Below are 23322 nucleotides of genomic sequence, written 5' to 3'. Positions count from 1 at the left end.
CTCTAATTAAGAAAATGCCTTACAGGCTTGCATATGGCCACATCTTATGAAGGCATTGTCTCAACTGAGGCTCCTTCCTCTCAGAGGGCTTTATCCCAGCCATCATTAATTGCTGTAGTTCATTGTTTAGGGGTGGGACAGAACATTTTCTCCCTTCCCTGTCAAGGTGTGAAAACCTCCTTTCATATGGGTAGTAGTCCAAGTGACTCTCTAACAAGGTAGACTCCAGCTGTTGCCCTTGTTGCCTCTCAGGGACTGAAGGTAAGCCCCTCACTGCTAAAGACACAGCACGCTTTGGACACAGGACTCAGATTATTTGAGCTGGATCTAACCTGACAGTTACCTTCCTCCAGTCTACTTTCCATGGTACCAGAAAATATTATGCAATTTGCCAACAGAGGAAAGCAATTGATAGTCCTACCAAGCTGCTGTGGTGATATTTTATTTGTACTAAAATGTGATTTTATTTGTATGTTAATAAATAAAGTTGCCTGGGGGTCAGAGCTAATAGCAAGCCATCGCAGAAGTCTGGCAGTGGTAGCACACGCCCTTAATTCCAATCATATGACAGGCAGACCTCTGTGTGTTCAAGGATACAGCCAACATGGAGACACATGCCTTTAATCTCAATACCAACCATAGATGACCTGGAGGTCTGTATAAAGAGGCAGTGACAAGGAGGTCATGTGGTTGGCTTTACAACCAATGAGAAGGCAGAACAGAAAGTCAATAAAAGGACAGACAGACAGGAAGTAGGCCTCTTGCTGAGAGGAAGGACAGCAGCAGCTATAGGGTAAGAAAGGGTTTTTAGCTCTTAGCTATTGCTCTGACCTCTTGAGCTTTTAACTCTGCAATTGTCTCTGTGTTTCTTATTTAATAAGACAGTTACATCTACAAGCTGCAGTTCCTATGGTCCCAACAATGACCAGCATAGCAAGATACCCATAAAGGTGCAGCAGGGGCACTCACATGGTGGTGGTAACCAACAGCTGTCTAACTGTACTTAAGGCCCTCTCAACAAGAGGGAAATCATGCCTCATGCTGGAAACCAAGCCATCTTCCCAAGGCTAGTGAGGTCCTGGGCCTTAGAAAAGAATCTCCTATCACCACTTTGCTAGATCAGCATGATTCTTTTGTATATCCTAAGTCTTATCCTATATCCATATATAAGCATAGCTACCACCCTTCAGCAAACAAGTTTCTCTGTACATCAAATGGTGACCATCAGAGAAAAACCACCACTAGAAGCAATGATGTGATCAGCTTACCATGGTGAGCCCAGCTACATCACAACTCCTCTATCTGTAACTTAGAGAACATCACAGAAGGGGCAGAAATACCAGAGCAGAGTACCAAGGAATCTGTTGTGAAACAGTCACTTCATTGAAACATTTTTTTTTTTTTTTTTTTGGTTTTTCCAGACAGGGTTTCTCTGTGTAGCTTTGCGCCTTTCCTGGAACTCACTTGGTAGTCCAGGCTGGCCTCGAACTCACAGAGATCCGCCTGGCTCTGCCTCCCGAGTGCTGGGATTAAAGGCGTGCGCCACCACCGCCCGACATTTTTAAAGATTATTTATTTGTTGTGTATACAGTGTTCTGCTTGCACATATTCCTGCAGGCCAGAAGAGGGCACCAGATCTCATTACAGATGTTTGTGAGCCACCATGTAGTTGCTGGGAATTGAACTCAGGACCTTTGGAAGAGCAGCCAGTGCTCTTAACCGCTGAGCCATCTCTCCAGCCCCATTGAAACATTTTTATTAGCAATATTGCCATAAGAATGTTCTTTGTGTTGCTTGGGTAGAGCAGGATACTGGGATTCCGTTAACAGGTCATCTGTCTGCTCTGTACCTTGCAAGGTTTGTTTTGTTAGTTTTTAGTGTTTGCCAAATTGTACAGCCATTATTTAATCTTTAATGTACTTCATACTTTACAGTAGAATGCGACTGTATACCATCTGTAATTCCCTACTGAGCATATTCTAATTATAAATATAAAAGGTTGGGTTTGAATATTCAAAGATACTTTAAAATTATTTTACGTGTATGTCTGCATGATGAAAAGTACTTAAAATTTCCAAAATTACATAAATAGAACTGAACATCTATCTTATACTTAATATTCAAACTACACAAAAAGTAACTATGTGTGTACAGATGCAAATACACACATGTGGTTTTATTTTTGTTTGTGAAAATATATGGTTCATTCTTTTACTAATATTTGTGCACAAGATTACAGTAGGTTTATGTTTACAAAACTTTCTAAGTTTCCTTGAATACTGTGTTTTAGATAGTTCATAAAATTAACTTGAATATTTATTTTGAAAATAAATATTGATAAGTGGGCCATTCACTTATCAAGCAATAGAATTTCATGATAGCTACTGACACAGGAAGCCATACACTCCATAGAAACATGAGAACTGGGGAGTCAACATCCTACATTCAGAGTAAAGCATTCTCTTGTTTTGATAGGGAGAAGTAAAATTGTAAAACACAGCCTTTGATGTGTATTTAGCCAAATGTCATTAAGTAACCAAATTAACTCAATTATTTATAAAGAAACTACAAAGATTATTCATCACTGACTGTTCTAAAATATGCAGAATATTAAATGGCATATCATTTATTGCATATAAATGTTTTATTGTAGAACATATGCTGATATTTTTACAGAGTGCTTTTGATATATCTATTTTCTTCCTCTAGAATCAAGTCTTTATAAAGGCGTCCACTGCTAAAAATACCTTCTTGTCCATTGTGCAAAGGCACTGAAAAAAATTCTGCTTAAGTATTTCATTGCAAAATTCAAGAGCGATCATGGTGTCAATGAGGAAAAAGTTATCCATTGTCTTCACATCACGTGTGAACATACCAAGAGCATCTTCTAGAACCCAATCTGTTAGGGACTACTGCTGCCTGGCCTCTACCATGATTCATTTAAAGAACAGTGATTCTCAGTCATCTGCAGCCCTGTCTCTTCAATCCACAATGATCTACAACAACTCTCAGTATACCTGTGAGGTTCAATCAGCCTGAAAGGTCTTCTCAAATTAGGGTCCCTCTTCTAAAAATAGTATCAGTGATTCTGCTAGTCTCAAGAATCATAGTACTAGGATTATTTTTAGATTTGGCATTCAAGGAATCAGGGATGAAAAATGACCCACAATGAAAAGTACAATGAATAAAAGTGAGTAGAAGTTGAGTGTGTGGGCACAAGCCTGAACCCCAACAGTGAGAGGATGAGGAAGGAAGATGGTTAATTTCTGGCCAACTGAAACCCCATAGCAAAATATAATAGTAATAGTAATTGATGATGATGATAATGATGATGACGACAATGACAGTAATTGAAGAGAAGTTTCTTGATAGAAAAAAAACAGGAGAGAAAGAAAGAAAAGGCCACTACTCACAGGAACAAAGAAAGCCCCTGAGGGAGGAGCAGAGTGGAGAGGAAACCGCAGTGCAGACACATCCCACAGTCGCCTTACCCATATCAACTTTGCAAATCACATCATCGAAACCAGAAACCTACTGAGCTTATTTTACGTATCGTCTGTCTTATAATTATTGATTTATAAAAATCCATTTTATAAAATACTGTCCCTAGGAAGTCTTGCTGAATTGAAAGCTATTTTTCATATTTAGATGTAAGCATTTTGTGAAAAGTTGTTATTATACATAGAACACGGGGACACTGAGAAAGTATTATTCACTAAATTGAAAAGCAGGTTACTTACAATTGACAGAGATCTTGGAAGAGAAATATTTCAAAAGACTTAAAATGCTTGTTCCCTCTAATTCTGGGGGTTCTTCTGACTTGTCCATGAGTGCAACCTCCTTCTGTAGACTTGTGCAGTCACAGAACCCAATCAAAGCTGTTTTCCTCAGAGAAGAGGTAGCCGCGTATAAGCACACTTCCGAAATAATTGTTGTATATGTGAAGATAACCTCTGAGGCCCAGGAAAGGTCATATGCCTTATAATTTTCTTCCTGAAACAAAAAATTCAAAAATATGCATTAGAAAATCAAAGTATATTCTGTCAGAGACCGTATATGTAGCATGGTTTTAACAAAAAAAAACAATGTATTCAAATGTCATGCAATTGTTATAAAACAAATTAAAATTTTCAAAATGTACTCATTAAAATTTAGTTTGGGATGGGTATGTTTTATAAAAAAAATTAGTTCAGAAATTTAAGTAACTAATATATATGTTAAGCAACAAGCATTCAATTTCTTTAGTAATCGATGCCTAGTAGGTTGCCCAAGTGGTTGTCCTTATACCCATCCATATACTGGCAGCATTAAGTGTTCTCAGCAGGTTAAAAAAAGGAAAGACTATATGAAGTTGGGAGGGAACAGCAGAAGAAAGTGGTACGGGAGAAGGAGATGGATTTACGTGCATGAAGTTCTCAAATAATAAATTAAAAGAAATGTTACTCTCCATATAATGTTTGAAAATAATCTTCTCTAGTGTGTGTAACTTTCATATCCCACAGAAATACAAAAATATTACAACTTTTGGGACAGAATTTAAGAATGTGTCCCAAGAACCTGTTCATAGGAAAACACACAGAAAAAGAAATGAGGCAGCTAGAGGAGAGGTAGCTCCGTGCATAAATGCTTGCTGTGAGAACCTGAGGACCTGAGTTCAGATCCCTAGCACCCACATAAAACACCCACAGGTAGCAACACATGCCTGCAATCTTAGTATTGTGACAGGGAAACAGAACATCCCAGGGGCTCACTAGCCAGTCAGCTTACCCATTCTGTGAGCACCAGGTTCAATAAGAGACCGTCTCAAAACATAAGACAGAGAGGGATGGACAAACACACCTAACATTGGCCTCTGGTCTACAGACACACATACACAAGCACAGACACCCACAAACACCACACACACGGGGGATGGGGGGCAGAAAGAGAGAGAGATCATAGTATTTCACTAACTAATGTATTTCAAAGAAACAGTGAAAAATGCAGTTAAAATTTTATTTCTAAGAATGATAGCTCCAGATGCAAAAATCCTACTGGTGATGATGCCACATACTTTGGTTATAGGGTACAGGGAAATCAAGCCGGAGTGGAACTAGAGGCTCCCTCCATGATGGCTAGTGTTCCTGCTTCCAGAATGTCCTATGCAGACTGCTGGGAGACAAAACTCCACAGTATCCCCCAGCTGTAGACACTGAAAGCTACAATTCCAGTCTCTGAGGAAGACAAGCCCACTGGTACAATAGCAGCAGGACTCTTTGATGGGTAACCAGCCACTCCGTAATTTCATTTGAGGTCTAGTCCACAGAACCAGATGCATGCCCAACACTGTAAATATGGTCTAAAGTCTATGGCTGTGGTGATCACAGACCTTAAGTGGAAATACACTTGTGATTTTTACTAAATGAGCATGTAGAAAAGGGTCTTCTAAATTTTCATGTATAAACCCATAGACTAGTACTATGTTGCTCTTAACCTTGGACAGTGTGGTGGTTTGAGTAAGAACGGCCCCTGTAGGCTCATATATTTGAATGCTTAGCCATCAGGGAGTGAGTGGCACTGCTTAAAAGGATTAGGAGGTGTGGCCTCCTTGGTGTAGGTGTGGCCTTGTTGGAGGAAGTATGTCTCTTGGGGGTGGGCTTTGAGGCTTCGGAAGCTCAAACCAGGCCCAGTGGCTCTCTCTTCCTGCGGCCTATGGGTCCACATGTAGAACTCTTAGCTACCTCTCTAGCACCATGCCTGCCTGTATACCACCATGCTCCCTGCCATAATGACAATGGACTACACCTCTAAACTGTAAGCCAGCCCTCGTGAAATGCTTTCCTTTATGAGAGTTGCTGTGGTCACAGAACAGAACACTGACTGAGGCAGGCAGAGAGGTTTGTTTTAACTCTGGACAGCAGTTTATACAGAGTTCCATACCTGATCAAATGGTGAGAGTTGAGTGCTGAGCCCTAAACAGGATGTGCATCTCTATTACCCTCTTGAAGGCGCAGCAAACATTGTAGAAAAGGGTTCGGAAAGAATGTAAGAGCCAGAGAATGGGAAAGAACGCTGTGAAAGCACTGTGGTCTGGGTAAGACACAGCTGTTGCCATCACCAAAGCACAGATGCTATAGATACCTGCCTCATGCCAGCAATCTTGAGACCACATTCCATCATTGCTGGTGGAGGGACTCATGAGGCCCTACCCCAACCAGAGAATCTATTGTTAGCTAATGATCTTCTTTAGTTGCATAGCCGCTGGTAAGTGACTCAAATCTAGTAGTTAACAGTTCCCTACTTATACTCTTACAAGCAGCTCTAACTAAACCCAGAGTGTCAAATATATATATATATATATGATTGCGCCCTCCATGTTTGTGCTACTTTTGCACGAGAATCTCTTGCGGGCAGGTTAGCTTGGTAGATCACAAGGTCTGTAGCTTCGTGGGTGGCTATCTTTCTCCTCTGGTAGCATGCAGAGTACCTTCTAGTAACGTGAACACTAGTCATTAGGGGTAAAGGCTTTAGTTAGGCACCAGCCGGACTTCTCCACGTTCAACGAGATATGTAAGTATTGTCTTCAGCAACAGGGCCTTCTGTTCAGTTTGTGGGGAGCAACGAATAGCCTTGACATTAGCCTGAGATGTTTGATGGGGTTCAATGGGACCCCTTTGGCCAACAACTCAGTCAGACGTAACCCATTCCTGCCAATGAAGGTTTCACTCTGTGGAAAAAGATGTCTAGCTGGGGCGTGGCCTCCCCATTATTTGGTGGTGTCATTTATGTTTTATTTCAAAAAGCTTCTACATGATTTGCTTATATATTGTGGTTTCCAACTTTGTGTTTTTATGAGTTTTAGTGTGTGTGTGTGTGTGTGTGTGTGTGTGTGTGTATTCTTGTGTACTTTCTTTGGTTTGTTTCTTTGGTTGGTTGGTTAGTTTTGGTTTTAGTTTATTTGCTTTCTAAAGAGAGAGAGAGAAAGGGTGTGGAATTGGGTGGGTAGGGAAGTGGGAAGGATCTGGGAGAAGTTGAGGAAGGGGAAACCATAATCAGAATATATTCTATAAAAAAATTCAATTAAAACCAAAAAAAAGGAAAATCAAACACAAAGAAGGGGGGAAAATGACATAAAACAGTAGGAGGTCAGCAGAATTTGGGGGAGGGGCAAGAGAGGAAAATTAGGATGAATATGATTACAATATATTGTATTTATATATGAAGTTGTCAAATAATACAAAAATAAATTAAAAGACTTCTAGTTCAATATTGTTTCTTAACTGTTAAAAATTGAAAACAAACTTAATATTCAACAACAAAAAAAGAAATGATCCCCTTTCCATTAAAATGTAAAATTTTCAAAAACTTTTATAAATATTATTATAAAGAATTTTCAAATTAGAGAAACCACACACAAGAATTAACCAGACCCAAACTCTATACCTCTTAATGAACTTCTATATGGCTAGAATAGCCATTTAACATTTCACACTGGATTATATACTTTCTCCCTCATATGCAGAATCTAATCAACAATATGTTTTTGTATAAACAAATGTACACGTGGTTACAGTATAACAGGCAGAAAAGAGAACAGGAAAGGCTATCAGGAGATAAGTAAGGACTGAATGCAGGTGATGGACACAGTTATAACAGAGCACATAAAGCTAACTGTTCTTCTAATTCTAATTCTGTCTTGGGGTGTATGTTTTCTAGTGATGGGTAAGTTCATACAAACAGATTTGATAATAAATGTGTAAAATACAAAATGTAATAGACATCATAATAAAGCATTTATGATTAATCATAAAGTTATGATAAGTGAATATTCACTTTTATATTTAATTATTGAATATTATAGGTTTATACATATCATGTGCTCAAATATGATATGTAATTTACATAATGATAAGGATTAAGCATGTTTCCAGTCGGGTCTTTTTTCACATCTAAACTTCAACGTGTTACCTGGTTCTGAATAAACAAGCTGCTGGAGAGGAAACTGCTCACTAGATCCATCAGTGTTTTCAAGCAGGCCATGTTCAGCTTAGCAGCTTCCCCCAGGACCAGCAAAGCCAGTGCTGAATCCAACCTGGATCGTGAACAAATAAGAAAGAACTTAACAAAAAGTAATAGTAACCAATTTTAATGAAAAAGCATTGAAGCCAAAGGGAATGAAGGTTTGGATTATCAGATACGTTTATTTTCTATATTAAAAGGGTTTTGATTGGCGTGAATTACAATAAAAGTCTACAAACAAGAGTGACATTGTAAGGATGTGTGAATTTAAGATACTGGACTGACAAGGCTGGCTTAATAAGCACTGTGCATCCTTCCCATCTGTCCACAGGTCCTGCGGGATGCTGCATTCAAGGACTGCAGTTCTCCAGAGAGCCCTCAGGTCCTTACATGAGCTTTCGACTTTGCCTTCTTGCAACTGATTTAATGGAGTCACTGGAAGAATGTTTTTTATCCAAACTTATAAAACAAATGACAAACTATCTAGGTAAATATTCCAAAAACTCAGCATTACTTTATTTTTTGAAAAGTGGCATATCTCGAAATAAAATATGTATTTCACAAAAATGAATAAGATCATAGGTTAGTTTTTTAATGCTATATAAGTGGGAATTTATAATGAAAGTCATTATCCATTAATGTTCATATGGAATGAGGTTTTCAAGAAATTTTACACTTCGTGCCCTTGTATTCAGTTCACCCAACTGAAAAAGAAGTAGGTTGAAAGAGAATTAAGAGATAGCAACTGTATAACTGACAGCCTATAGAGCTGCTTACTGCCTTGGCTTAAGGTAGTTGTAAATTTAACATCCAGGATATTTAATAAGTATGTTTGAATTTCACTACTATGCTATTCCAGTCACTAAGGTTGGGTCTGTTCTTCATCCTTTCTCTATGAAAACACTCAACATGTTAAGTGAATAAAGCCAGGCTCAAAAAAACAAGTATCTGGCTGTTCTTCCAGAGGTCCTGAGTTCAATTCCCAGCAACCACATGGTGGCTCACAACTATCTGTAATGAGATCTGGTGCCCTCTTCTGGCCGGCAGGCATACATGCAGGCAGAACACTGTATACATAGTAAATAAATAAAATCTTTAAAAAAAAAAAATCCGTATTTCCCTCTTATTCAGAATCTAGATCCCAAAAAAGACATGAAGGTAGAAAGGCAGAGAGCGGGTCCTCTATGGGAAGGGATGGGAGCCTGCAAAGGGTTGAGGAAGAGAAGGGATGGTAGATATGATTAAAGTACATTCTGTGCTTGTAAGAAAACTCCATAATGGAAATCACTATTTTCTACAATTAAAATATGCTAATAAAATAGGTTCTAAAAATACAAAAAGGGATGCCTTTTAGAAGACAAAGACAATTCTAAGTACGTGGATAGAGTCTTCCAGATCTCAAGGCGCTTTCACACCAATTATCGTATTTGATTTCAATTTGACAACTTCAGGCCCATTTCAGACTTTTCAGATCTCTTTCTTTTTAACCTTACAGACTGTAGACACAGCTAAGCCTGAAAGCCATGCATTCATTCCTTTTAATGTTCACTTAACTGTAACTACCATCTTCTCTGGCATATCGCTTTGTTTTGTGATTCTTCCTTTCCTAAGTCATTTCTTAAGTGTTTCAACACTAAACCTCACTGTAGTGGGGGCCAACTGTTGCCTGCTTAAAAGAGCAGGAGTTCCACTCAAGAGAGCAAAAATGCTTGGCACAGATTGTCCCTCAACATGGAATGTTGTGCATCTTGGATGGAATATATGAGTAGATTTGTCAAAAATGACAGATCTATATCAAAATGTACTGAGCTATAACTTAGAGATAATATATCTCAGAACATTTGACTTCAAATTAACTCTTTATGTCCTTGAACATTGAAAGCACCATGTGATGCTGATTTGGCCAATGAAATAGAAACAAAATTACCTCACCAGGTGTGCTGATACACACCTGTAATCCCATCCACTAGACAGGCTGATGCAGGAGGAATATAAGGTCGGAGCCAGTCCAGGCTACATGATGAGACTGTTTCAAAACAAAACACAAAAGCTAAGCTATTATTAAAAAAAGTAAAAGGTAAGCTATTATTCTTCTGGTTAATTTTAAAAAATGGCATATTTAAGGGAAAAAAATTCCATCTCCTTCATCCATTCTCTCCTCCTGCCTGGAACACATACTACTACCAGAATGTGAACTTCCACTTTATAGTAACAGAGAAGTCATGTGCTAGGGATGGCGGCACAAGAATCAGGAGGACCTAAGCACCTATCACAACACATTTATGTCTTGTGCAGTAACGGAAGCCCTATCTGTCACCCACGTGTAGCTGGATTTCTCTAACACAGGGAAGACCAAATCCCAACCGATACACCTAACACAGTACGTATGACCATGCACTTCGGAGCCAGAAAGAATGCACAGAACTCTAGCTCTGCTACTTAAAGTATATGCTGTTGAACAAATGGTGCATCCTCTTTCAATCACTCCCCCCAGCTCGGTCTTAATTCAGTCGTCCACGTAAATAAACAAATAGCAAAATCTAGTAGTCATGGGTCATCACCAGCTTGAAAGGACTGGATTAGAGTGTTGAGCTGCATTGAATTACTATTTCTCCAGTGCTAAAAGGTAAAGAGATTGTTAACTTTCTCTGTAAAGTCTTGGAGTCGCTGAAAGAAGTCTAGTGACCTCCAAGTCATGCCTCACACTCACCACACATGCTCCACAGGAGGGTCAAGGTCCATGGAAGACAGAGTTCAGAAGCTTCCACCATGCCACCCTGCCCCTGAGGACAGCCTGCCTCCATGGCCTTTCTCTCCTCTGTCCTCTTTTATGTCTGGAAAGCTGTATCTAAACTAGTGCATGCTCACTGAACTATGGATTGAAATCTATCTCCGTGCCAGCCACTTGAGGCAGAAAGAAGTCCTGCCTCCTTAGAAACACACTATTTCCAATCAATGCTGCAGGCTGCAATACCTTCTATAAGCAAAACTGCTTCTGCCAAAAATAGAATAGATGCATCAATACACGTGAGCTGAAATTTGTTAAAAGTCAAAATTGAAAATCAATGCACACACAGAGGGCAGAGCTTGAGCTGGAAGGGGCTGAACATTCGAAGGCACCACTGCCTCCTTCTCAAGCTCACTGAAATGCAGAAGTTCAGCTATCAGCAACTTGATTCACAAAGCTGTGAAACTAAACAGGCACCAAGCAAGGTACAGTAGGTATTGTGCATTTCCCTTAATTGCATAAACAAAAAGACTGATCCATGCTTCACAATTATTTACACCCACACACATCGGTAAGGAAGTGAGACCGTCAGCATCTGGAAGAGTTCTGGGTTCTCTTTATTCCTCTAAACTACATTCTCAATGAGCGGGTTGCCATTCTGGAAAAATGAAACTAAACTGTCTCCAATTAGTAGCATTCATAGCGGTTATTCCAACCTTGCCATAAATATTTCAGAAAACACTGCCTATATTAAAATCTATACAACCTTTAAAACTGATAACAGGCAAAGGTCATATGCAGCAACTTACAGGGACAGCACAAGCCATAAAATTGGTGGACCTGGATTCAGAGAAGCACTAAGGAATGCCCAGTCTCAACACTGGGAAACTCAGCAGCCTGTGTCCCAAAGAAAACATTGCAGAGAAAACTAATTACATTCATCTTCAGTTTGTCCTGTGAGTCACAGAACCATGGAAAAATACAGATAATCTTTTACCTTAGGATATTGGGTTTTAAAAAAAAAAAAAATGTGTCCAGAATCTTCATTCTGTACTTCATTTTACCTTTATCTCTTCATCTTTCTTCAGAGTTAGGAAGATTTAGATGATAAAAGACCCTGAGAGGTATATGGGGAGGCAACAAGGAGAAGAGATGTCATTGGGGTGCAGGGGTGGGCTTTACTGAGACTGGGGACACATGGAGGTCCTTGATGATCACAGTGGCAGGGTCACAGTCTTCAACCACTTAAAACCACTGTGCTAAAACATGATGTTAACATCTGTGAACACCAATACCTTAGCCTAAAATGTCTAATTTCATGGGTCTCTTCTCATTCTGAGATAAGTAAAGAAAACTGGACAAGCAGACTCCCTCAGAACCAGTGAAAATATATACTATGACAAGCACTTAAAAAAAAAGTGCCAGCCTGATTCCTCGGAGAAGACCATAACTCTTAAAAATACTTCTTACAGGGGCCCAAGGACCTGGCTTAGTGGGAAAGGTACTGCACACACAAGGGTAAGTACCTGAGTTCTAATCCCCCAAATCCACGTAAAGCTGGATGCAATACGGAATACATTTATAATCCCAGGGCTCCCCTGACAAGATGGGAGGCAGTGACAGGAGGATTCCCCAAAAGCATGCATAATTAAATGCAAACACATCACTAATTCCTTGAGTAGAAAGTAGCCACTTCTAAATAACTAGTTGAATATCATAAAGAAACACAGGAATATACCAACACATGGAGTAGAGTAGGGTTAGAAATCTTAGTCTAGTCTTCATTGTGTGTGGGGTATTGCTAATGTCACCCTTGTGGACACACAGTTAAAAGAATTCTTTTCTCTTGCACTGCTTGATTTTTTTTTTATATTTGAAAGAGATGGCTACATGAAAATTCTGATCTTGATCCTGTCTGCTGAAACGGTTCTTCCACTGTGTTACAGGAGTTGGCTCATTCTTGTGTCAGCAGGGAAGCCACTGGGGAAGACCAAAGGCCCTGTCAGGGAGCAATGCCTGTTTCTCAGGCACACCACCACTGATTCCTCTCCTGTCAGTTCCCACAGCCACTTCCGGCTGTCTGTGTGGCTAATGGCAGTGAATCCAGCCAACAGGATCTTCCATTTCTGCTCCGACTGGTTTTCCAATACCATGGAAGTTGTGCAACATTGGCTGTGGCTCCTGTGTCATGGAGAGCCATTCCTTAGTAAATACTGTCAAAAGGGATGCAGTCACATTTACGTTGTAATCCTGGCAGCATATCGCCACGTGTGACACATTATTGAGGGCAAGATTTACATCCAAGAGACCAGTTAGGAAATGACAGTAGCAATAGATGCTAAACTTTACAAGGCTGTGAAAGGGGGGACAGAGAGCGAGGGAGCAAGTGTGGACTGCAATAGATGTATTTGCAGCCCATTCGGACACTAGGTTAGGAAAGATGGGGTAGAGGCAGAGGTGGGCAGATTTCTATGAGTTAGAGGCCAGCTTGGTCTACATAGTGAACTCCAAGCTAGACAAGGCTATATAGTGAGACTCTGTCTCAAAAAAAAAAAAAGGTGGGGGAGGGGAGGGGAGGGGAGGAGAGGAGAGGAAAGGAAAGGAGGAGAAACCGATTTGATTAACTTATAAGTAACATTATACAGACTGAGCAGGATGTATTTATGTCTAATGTATCATATATATTATGTTTTATGTGTATACACATACACATATGTAACAACAATTAAAGAGGTCCTGATTTGAAAGAGAGAAGAAGTTTACACGGGCAGATTTAGAGGGAGGAAAAGGAAGGGAGAAAAGATGTAAAAGGAATGATTGTTTTTCCTCTAAATGTTCAGCGAACTGGTCCATCAGTGCTAAGGGACTCATTGAGAATGGAACAGGCAGAAAGAGGTCTGAAATGTAGGTCTCCTGACTTGAGGCTGGATGGTGTCTCCACTTAATGATGATGTGGTGATACATAAATTTGTATGTGTCCCACTAGAGGACTGAATGATTACAAACAGGGTGGAGGATCTATAGATCTTTCAAGAATGGGATATGAATCAAGAAGAATCAAGAAACTAGAAACCTGAATACTCACACAGCCACCTCAACTCGTGGAGACTGAAGGGAGAGTGTACCATGACTTTTGTTTAAATGCTTCCCGTGAAACTTCCCCGTGAACACTGGGATTACCAGGGCTCTGGGTACAGATAGACAAGGGATGGCAGTGATCTATCTGAAACGTGCAGGGTCTATTGTCCCCAAGAACCTGATTCTTTGTTTTGATACAAACACAAATACTCTAAAGTCTGCTAAACATATGCCACATGGATACAGTTTTAAATCATCAAACTTTTTTTTTTTGATACATGCAAGGGGCACATTGAACTGGCTATTTTGCTTTGTGTGATGGGATTTTATGATGGTGTTCTGTTGAAATGTCATATCACTTTTCTCAGCAATCTTCATTGGCCAACAACTCAATCAAAAATACAGTATTTTTTTTCCATGTTATATTTGAAAGCCTTTGGAGCTGGTTTGGGCTGTCTCTCCAAAGCAAACAGGTCACTTTGTGAAAGATCAAACTACAAGGTAGAGCACCGAGAGTATGAGAGAGAATATAAAATTCAGTCATTCAGAAGAGGCCTGCTTTCCAGTAAGTTGCCTGCCTCAAGCTCTGGGTGGACAAAGCGGACTGTGTGGCAGCTGGGGGCTCCTGCAGTCTCCAGGCCTCTGACTCTCCTGTGTGTTTTATTCTGTGCTGGTGTTAGGACACCCTTTCCTCTTGGGACATCATGGTCTAATTCTATGTAAGGCTGTTCTAATTCTATGATAGATTGTGTGTGTGTGTGTGTGTGTGTGTGTGTGTGTGTGTGTGTGTGTCCTCTCATGAATCCTGTCTATTCGCAGACTTTAAAACTCCTGATTGTTTTTGTTTCCTTTTGTATTATAGATAGTGTAAAACTGGGGTTCTAAGAAGTCATGAGGGAGGATATATGAGTTAGCTACAGACCAACCAATCAGAATGAACAGACAAGAACTACTTATTTGTTTGGACAGATTTGGCCACTGTAAATGAAATTTCATTGGCTATCTTGGTCAAGTTATCTTTCATTGCATTAAATAACTGAATGTTATTCATCATTGTGTTGTCTCTGACACACACAGGAACTGACATTTCTTGGGTTACTCCTCGACACTCACTAATGTTGTATTTTGGAGGCTAAAAGGTATCATCCCTCAAGTGTCACAATCAAGAGAATCTTGACAGAGCCCACTTCTCACCATCCCTTCAATATCTCTATTTCTTCTAAATATAATTTACTCCTCAGTTTTCACATTCCCCTCAATGATATCAGAGAGAACACCATGAAAATGACAGAAGACTCCCTTGAAGGCATGAAGGTGTTTCTGGTGTAGTTCTGCTATTTAGATCAGTGCTTTGTTTTATCTGGAGTGATGACCTCGTGGCATCTGTGCATATTGTTATGTAAGTACTCTACACACTATATTAAGAAAAGTTATTTTATATTTAATGTGATGCTATTGTGAACAGATTTAATGCAAGCTTTAAAAAATTAGTCAATCTCTTAAGGATAACTTTACATTTATTTAGTTGTGTGTACTCACGCATGTGTGTATGCAAGCACATGCCAAGGCACATGTGTGTAGGTGAGAGTTAATTCTCATCTTCTGCCATGCTTGTTCCAGGGATTGAACTCGGATCTTCAGGCTTAGTGGCAAGTGAGGAGCCATCTCAATGGTCCTAGCAAGTCTTTAATCATCAATAGTTTTTTGTTAACTAGAATTGTGTTTTTAGTTTTTTAAAGAAAGATTGCCTTCTTAAAATGAAAAACACAAGAAACAGTATTGCTGTGAGATAATGCTTTTGTACACTGTTTTAATAAAATGTTGATTGGCCAGTAGCCAGGCAGGAAGTATAGGTGGGATAAACAGACAGGAAGAATTCTGGGAAGGAGAAGGCTGAGTCAGGAGATGCCAGCCCGCTGTTGAGTGAGCAGTATGTAATGGCACACAGGTAAAGTCATGGAAAACGTGGCGACACATAGATTAACAGAAGTAGGGCTGAGTTTAAGTGTAGGAGTCAGTAGTAAGCCTGAGCTAATGGCCAAGCAATTTTAATTAATAAAAGCCTCTGTGTATTTACTTGGGTCTGAGCTGCTGCAAACTGGGCAGGACACAGGAAAACTTTCAGCTACACAGTATTAAAAATAATTTGGCACTATTCAAACAATTGTTGTGTGTAACACAAATCTTAAAAGGTCTTATTAATAAAAACAAACCCGGAGCCAGGTATTGGGGTGAACGCTGAAAGATCAGAGAAGCAGAACAAGCCACATCCAACCTCATCTTGCCAATTCCTCAGCTGATCTTGTTTCCTCAGACTGAAAGCCTCTGTGTCCTCATTCAAATTGATCTCAACTGTACTGCTGCTAAAAGCCCAAAAGCATAAAAGACTCTAGTTCCTGGTCCTCATGCCTTATATACCTTTCTGCTTCCTGCCATCACTTCCTGGGATTAAAGGCGTGTGTCAAAATGCCTGCTTGTTTCCAGTGTGGCTTTGAACTCACAGAGATCCAGATGGATCTCTGCCTTCGTAATGCTAGGATTAAAGGTGCATGTGCCACCATTTTCTGGCCTCTATTTCTATCTAGTGGCTGTCCTGTTCTCTGACCCCAGATAAGTTACTAGGGTGCACAATATATTGGAGGACACGATATCACCACAGTTGTGTCCATTCTATTATTTGCAGTCACTGATGATCACTTGATCAGTTTACCTCAGTTTACCCCTCTATTCTTCAACACTATGCATTCCTTGTCCCCGCTTTTGTGATTGTTCTCACATCCACCCGGAAAAAAGAAATAAAGATTCAGATGACCCAGGCAGTTGACAGTGCACTGATGTCCTGGGAAATGTCCTCTACTTGGACACTTAGAATCTTGCTCTAGACTCTGATTTCAGTTTCATTCTAAAAATAACAACAGCTTATACTATCTCTAATCCCAAACCTATGAAGTAGTGGTCTAAAATAGCTGGTTCTTGAAGGCCTGTTGACAACTTTAACCATAAATAAGGCAAATTAAGTAAATATGTGTTGATAGAATAACATTTGAAATGGTTAGATAATTAATACAAGGCTGAGGCAGGACAGAGAACCACAGATTCAAGGCCAGCCTAGACTGCACAATACATTCAAACCTAAACTGAGCTACATGAAGCTCTGTCAAAGAAAGACAGAAGAAAAAAGAGAGGAAGAGTGTTGCTGGTTGTGTTTGGTCTTTTGGGGGACCCACCACCCAGCTCCCAAATAAATCACACATGGAGGCTTATTATTAATTATAAATGACCAGCCTTAGCTTGGCTTGTTTTTTGTCAGCTTTTCTTAGCTTTAAATTATCCCATCTATCTTTTGCCTCTGGGCTTTATCCTTTTCTTACTTCTGTATATCTTACTTTCACTCTTACTCCACTGCTGGCTGTGTGGCTGGTGGCTGCATCCTCCTCTCCTTCTTCTCTTGCTCTTTCTTCTTTCCTCCCAGATTTCTCCTTCTATTTATTCTCTCCACCTGGCAGCCCCGCCTATCCTTTCTCCTGCCTCAATATTGGCCATTCAGCTCTTTATTAGACTAATCAGGTGTTTTACACAGGTACAATAAACACAACTTCACAGAGTTAAACAAATGCAACATTAAAAAAAAATGCAACACATCTTTGCATCATTTAAACAAATGTTCCACAGCATAAACAAGTGTAACACATCTGAAAATAATAGTCTACAACCGAAGAGGGAGAGGGGGAGAAGCGGGGAAAGAAGTGAGAGAGAACTCATATGTGGAGAAATAATACATCTGCTGAGTTAATGTCTAAAATAAATAAGGAATGCAAATAATTAATTCAAGGTCAAGCAAACAAATAACCCAATTTAAAAGACAAAGGCCCTGATTTGAAATTTCTTCTTTGGTTTTTCTGGGAGGTTTTTTTTTTTTTGGGGGGGGGGGACGGGCTGTGTTGGTTTGGTTTGGTTTGGTTTTTGGTTTTTCAAGATAGGGTTTCTCTATGTAGCCCTGGCTATCCTGGGCCTCACTCTGTAGACCAGGCTGGCCTCGAACTCAGAGATCTGCCTCCCTCTACCTCCCGAGTGCTGGGATTAAAGATGTGCCACCACTGCCCAGCTAACTCAACAGTTCTTAAAAGAAGCCACACAGCTTCACAATGTTCCACTTCACTAATAGCCAAAGTAATAATATTGAAGCCATAGTGAAATCTCACCTCACACTCACACACAAACAGCACACTGAACTCCACAAACATAGATAAGTATTACTGGTCAACCTATGAAAACTAGTCTTCCTTCCACTGCACCCAATCTGCTTTTGTAGGCTATCCATGACCCTTCTTAAATTAACGCATGGACTAGAAGCTAACCCTTACTGTGATTCCATTTTCTTGTCTATCTCTTTGAGAAGCACAGAGAAATAGGATCAGTACACTCCTTTCCAATATGTAATAGATAACTTCATTGCTCGGATCTAAGAACATGAGAAGTAAGAAAATGTTTTAAACACAGGACTGAATTTCCCACCAGTAACACATTTCATTTAATAGAGACAAACTACACAGAGCATCCCAGCAAAACAAGACAACAGAGATGGCAACAATTCACTGATACAGCCGATATAAAATCTGCACGGCGCCTTTGTCTTCGGGGCTGAGGCCATAAAGTGCATTCATAGTCAACAGAGCCGTGATTAACATTTCAGCACAAAGGTCTCTCTGAGTCACTCTGGATTTATAGAATTGCCCTTACCAGCATTTCGTCTGAAGCTGCGATTTGTGGAGGAGGAGATGTTCAAGCACTTTATTCAGCCGAGGACTATTGTTCTGAACACAAGTCCAGGCAACCACGCAGTGCCAGAGCAGGTGGTTGACTTCATAGCCCCCGTTGTTCAACTCAAAAGGGTCCTGAAATTACAACATGGAGAGAAATCTGCCAAAAAGTTCTTTTAATTTGCACAAACTTTTCAATACATTTTAAATATAAACTTCAGAATGAATATTCATTTATAGCTCATGTTTTACTAAGTGAAGTAATTTATAAGTATTTTTATTGGGGATGTATAGTTGATAGAAGCTTTATATTTTTATAATCAATATGTGTATTTATCAGTGAAATAGTCTACAATAAAACACACTTCCCAGACCCTATGCAGGACCACTATTGGATGCACAGTTCCCAGACTCTTTGCAAGACCACCACTGGACACATGGTTCCCAGACCTTCTGCAGGACCACCATTGGACACATGTTCCCCAGACTCTCTGCAGGACCACTACTGGACACATGGTTCCCAGACCTTCTGCAGGACCACCATTGGACACATGGTTCCCAGACCTTCTGCAGGACCACCATTGGACACATGGTTCCCAGACCTTCTGCAGGACCACCATTGGACACATGGTTCCCAGACCTTCTGCAGGACCACCATTGGACACATGGTTCCCAGATCCTATACAGGACCACCATTGGACACATGGTTCCCAGACCCTATACAGGACCACCATTGGACACATGGTTCCCAGACCTTCTGCAGGACCACCATTGGACACATGGTTCCCAGACCTTCTGCAGGACCACCATTGGACACACGCTTCCCAGACCCTCTGTGTCTCCCTTCTTCACAACAGCTGACAGAAGGCAACAGGGAACATTTAAACAAAGATCTGTGACAAACCGGGCTCTGAAACGCAGACTTCTCTACATTAACAACCAAATACATGTCTTAAGGAACATGGCCAATGCCTGTTAAGCAACTATTTTTAAGACTCCAAATTCAGCTACAAGGAAGCTTTTGTTTGTTTTCTCCAAGTGTTCCCTGCCAGCTTCATTAAATAATTGGTCTGCTACAGTGATCCGCATTCCATGACAACACAGCACTCTCATTGTTTTCTGTTTGTTTGTTTGTTTGTTTGTTTGTTTGGCCAAAGATACATACCCTGTTCTACATACTCAGATCACTGACAGTTCATATTCCATACTAATAAGAAACACTTTAAATCTAAAGGGCTTCATTGTCTTCAGTTATTATATAAGCTATCATCACTAAATTTAAAGGTAGTTTTTATGTTGAGTCCTCTTAAAAGCTGGAGGTTCGCCGGGCAGTGGTGGCACACGCCTTTAATCCCAGCACTCGGGAGGCAGAACCAGGCGGATCTCTGTGAGTTTGAGGCCAGCCTGGTCTCCAAAGCAAGTTCTAGGACAGGCTCCAAAGCTACACAGAGAAACCCTGTCTCGAAAACCAAAAAAAAAAAAAAAGCTGGAGGTTCATATAAAATTTCAAATTAAAACCTCTCAAGTTTCTAGTAAACTGTTATGCTCTTTGGAAGTGTGTTGATTCTTTTCCTGTTGGGGATAGTTAGACACTGGAGAGAATGGCTAGAGTCAAGGTCTGCAGAAGTTTGCTGGGCCTGGGAGCGGTAATTCGGAAAAGAAGCCCTAACCAAAGCCATGTTTGGAGTGCTACAATATTCCACAGGGAAGCTGTCTTCCGAGATAATGTAAGGCATTGGACTGAGACAGGCTGACTTTGGTAAATGCACATATAACTCAATTTTCTGCTTTGTGGTGGAGCCCATTCAAAAAGCAAAAGCCATATAAATGAAATTGTCTCAGTAGCCCCAGGTGTCTCAGCCTGCAGGTTTCAGACTTCGTCCACATAAATGGAGATATAGATCTGTTTTGAAACTTTGAGATGGCCTGATCAATTAAATTAAAACAGTATTTTCCTAGTTCATAGATACTAAATGGCTACAAAGACTATTAAGTTAGGCTGTGTGTGTGTGTGTGTGTGTGTGTGTGTGTGTGTGTGTGTGTGTGTGTGTATATTTGTGCTAACACATGATAAAGAAAACATTAGGAGGTAGGTTGTGTAACCAAAGCCTGTGAATAAGACAGGCTGAGACAGGAGGATGGCAAACTTGAGGCTACCTTTGGGAAATTTAGGGAGATACTGTCTCAAAAAAAATGTAATAAAAAGGTAACATTTGGGATTATGAGCAAGACCTATGTTTCGTTTCAGTTTTATATGATGTCATTTTTCACACATCATGGAGAATGAGAAAAGGAAGCCTCATAGATGTCACTTACAACCGTCTGGTCTGGCACAGTCGGGTCATTTTGTTCTGCTGGACATTAGCACAAACTACATGCCCTGGACAGTACTTCAAGACCATGATTTTTAAAAAGTCGCGTAACAATTTCTATTCTTAAGCACAGACAAAAACAAAGCCACTGTGTCACCCGTGACATACACAGTCATAGAATCGTCCCTCCTTTTCAGTAAGGGAATCTATAGGAGCTTCTTGGGGCTCCCCTCGATCTTTCAGGCCTAAATGCAGTGAAAAATGCACCCCGCGCTCTCCTGCTGAAATACTCCACAGCTCCTCCTGGAAGCTCAGGCTCCCTCCCTCTCCCTCTCCCCCTCCACCGAGGAATAACCCCATTGTCTCTGACAAATTGGTGCTCCTCCTCTTGACCTTTGGCTTAATGGCCTTGGCATTATCAAAAGAAAAGACTTAATGTAATAATGAGAATCCCATGATTCAACCCAGCACAGACCAGGAAAGAGCAGCCCTGACAATTATTATACGCCACAAAGTCTGTTGTCTTTACAGTCAATCAGTCTAATATGGTTGGGAGATAAATGCCGCTTACAAACCGTCCACAAGAGCACAGAGATTCACGAGAGTTTCAAAGCATTGGGACGCTCCAGCAGAATGATTATATACACGCTCAATCAAATAAAAATTAAGACATACTTTATTTTTGTCTGTAATTCCTTATTATTTCACTTTGCAAACTGTCAAGCTGTGACAGCTTTGAAATAGAAAAGGGGTGGAGCTGGGAGGCCGTTCAGCAGGTGAAAGGTCTGCTACACAGGAGTGAGGACCTGAATTCGGATCCTCAGCCATCAACAAAGCTGGGCATAATGGTGCTCATCGGTCATCTCAGTAACGGGAGGTAGACAGAGACCAGAAGATAGCAGATGCTGATCCCTGGCTTCCACACACACATGGACACACACTTGCATACTCATGAGCATATATACAACAAACAATACCCCAAAAAAGGAAAAACAATTGAGTGACTTCACTGCAAGATCATTTGGTAAGCCCAGAATTCAGTGACTTTAGAGAATATTTTTCCATCCCTTTCTACTTGCCTGCCTACCTTCCTTCTTTCTTCTTTTTCTTTTACTACTTCCTGTGATTTCTCCATCTCGCTCGATTGCTGCCCAGCTCCAGACTGCCATCTGCAACTTGTACAGGGCCTGCTATGAGATTTACTGGGAATGCAGACAACTCCAACACCTTGGCATTTATGAGACTGTGAGAACATGACCTTACCAGGCAGCGGTAGCACATGCCTTTAATCCCAGCACTCGGGAGGCAGAGCCAGGCGAATCTCTGTGAGTTCGAGACCAGCCTGGTCTACAGATCGAGGTCCAGGACAGGCACCAAAACTACACGGAGAAACCCTGTCTCGAAAAACCGAAAAAAAAAAAAAAAAAAAAAAGACCTTTGAGAGACTGGTCAGGATCTTTACAACTGAGATGAGCTTGGAGGTGTGAGCTCTGTTGTGGCTGCTCAAATGAAATGTTTTGACTTTCATCTGTTTTCAGTCATTTTAGGGGTCAGCGACATTGCCATAAAAAGACCTCATAATGCAAATGTGTCAGCCAAATAATAACATGAGTCGCTGGATAACGCTCCTAATTTTAAAGAGTGTGTGTCTCGTTCCAAAGCTGCTCTTGGCATCATTCACACTCACGGTACAGCAGAGTGTCCCCAGATCTTGATCCTGCCTTTTCGCTTACCGTGAGAGGGTAAGACTGCTAATCACATCGGAACATAAAGTTGGTATATCTGCTACTTTCCCGGGAACTATGTGTGCTTTACATAATACTGCTTAATGAAGTATCTACTCCATTTCAGCTGTGTTTCGAGTCCAAAGAAGGATGTTGTTGTTATGCTGCGACAACTGTGCTTAGAAAATCCAGCTCTGCCACTGAGCAGAACACGGAACTTCGATCCTGCAACGGGGCTCTGCAACCGCAGAGCTAATTAAAAGTGTACCGCTTGTCCAAGTCGGCAGGAAGTATGGGTCTGGATCACTTAAAAGGACACAAAAGGAAGAAACTAAACCCAAAATCCATACTGTGTATCTTACAATATGTAAATTCTACGGGATTTTTAAAGCAATCCGCGTATTGGTGGTGCAACACATCCAGCAATTGCTTTTACTCCATCTCTACGAGCATTAAACATGAAATATTTTACAACGGCCAACACAGGCTGTGGATGGACCTTTTAGTATAATCGGAAGATAAGGGATGATGGATAGATCAATAAATCCTGGATTGTAATATAGCGTCAATAAGGACAGGAGGAAAAATGGCCACTACGGTAGCTATTACATTCTATTGCCTCTTCTTTTTCCTCTTTCATTCCCCAAAGTAAGGAATGAAATGGGTATTGAATGGGCAGATGCTCAACTGAACTGGAGAGGCTGGCTTAGGAACGCCGCACT

At 40.6% G+C, this 23322-nt stretch overlaps 1 protein-coding gene across 2 annotated transcripts in view; it reads right to left on the bottom strand.

The window, feature by feature from the left end:
- Tmem232 (transmembrane protein 232) overlaps window positions 1-23322 on the bottom strand; it is a 277182-nt gene that overhangs the window by 185981 nt on the left and 67879 nt on the right. For both annotated transcript variants that reach the window (XM_052750220.1, XM_052750222.1), the window contains exons 8-10: window positions 18545-18699; window positions 7948-8071; window positions 3741-3993 (exon numbers count right to left, since the gene is read on the bottom strand). In XM_052750220.1, coding sequence (XP_052606180.1) covers window positions 3741-3993; window positions 7948-8071; window positions 18545-18699 — 532 coding nt within the window. The remainder of the gene's footprint in view (window positions 1-3740; window positions 3994-7947; window positions 8072-18544; window positions 18700-23322) is intronic.

This window comes from Peromyscus californicus, unplaced genomic scaffold (genome assembly GCF_007827085.1).
Source record: "Peromyscus californicus insignis strain IS unplaced genomic scaffold, ASM782708v3 Scaffold_21__1_contigs__length_65335640, whole genome shotgun sequence".
Classification (NCBI taxonomy): Eukaryota; Metazoa; Chordata; class Mammalia; order Rodentia; family Cricetidae; genus Peromyscus; species Peromyscus californicus.
The sequence above is the reverse complement of the archived record's forward strand: the minus strand, read 5'-3'. Positions and strand labels throughout refer to the sequence as shown.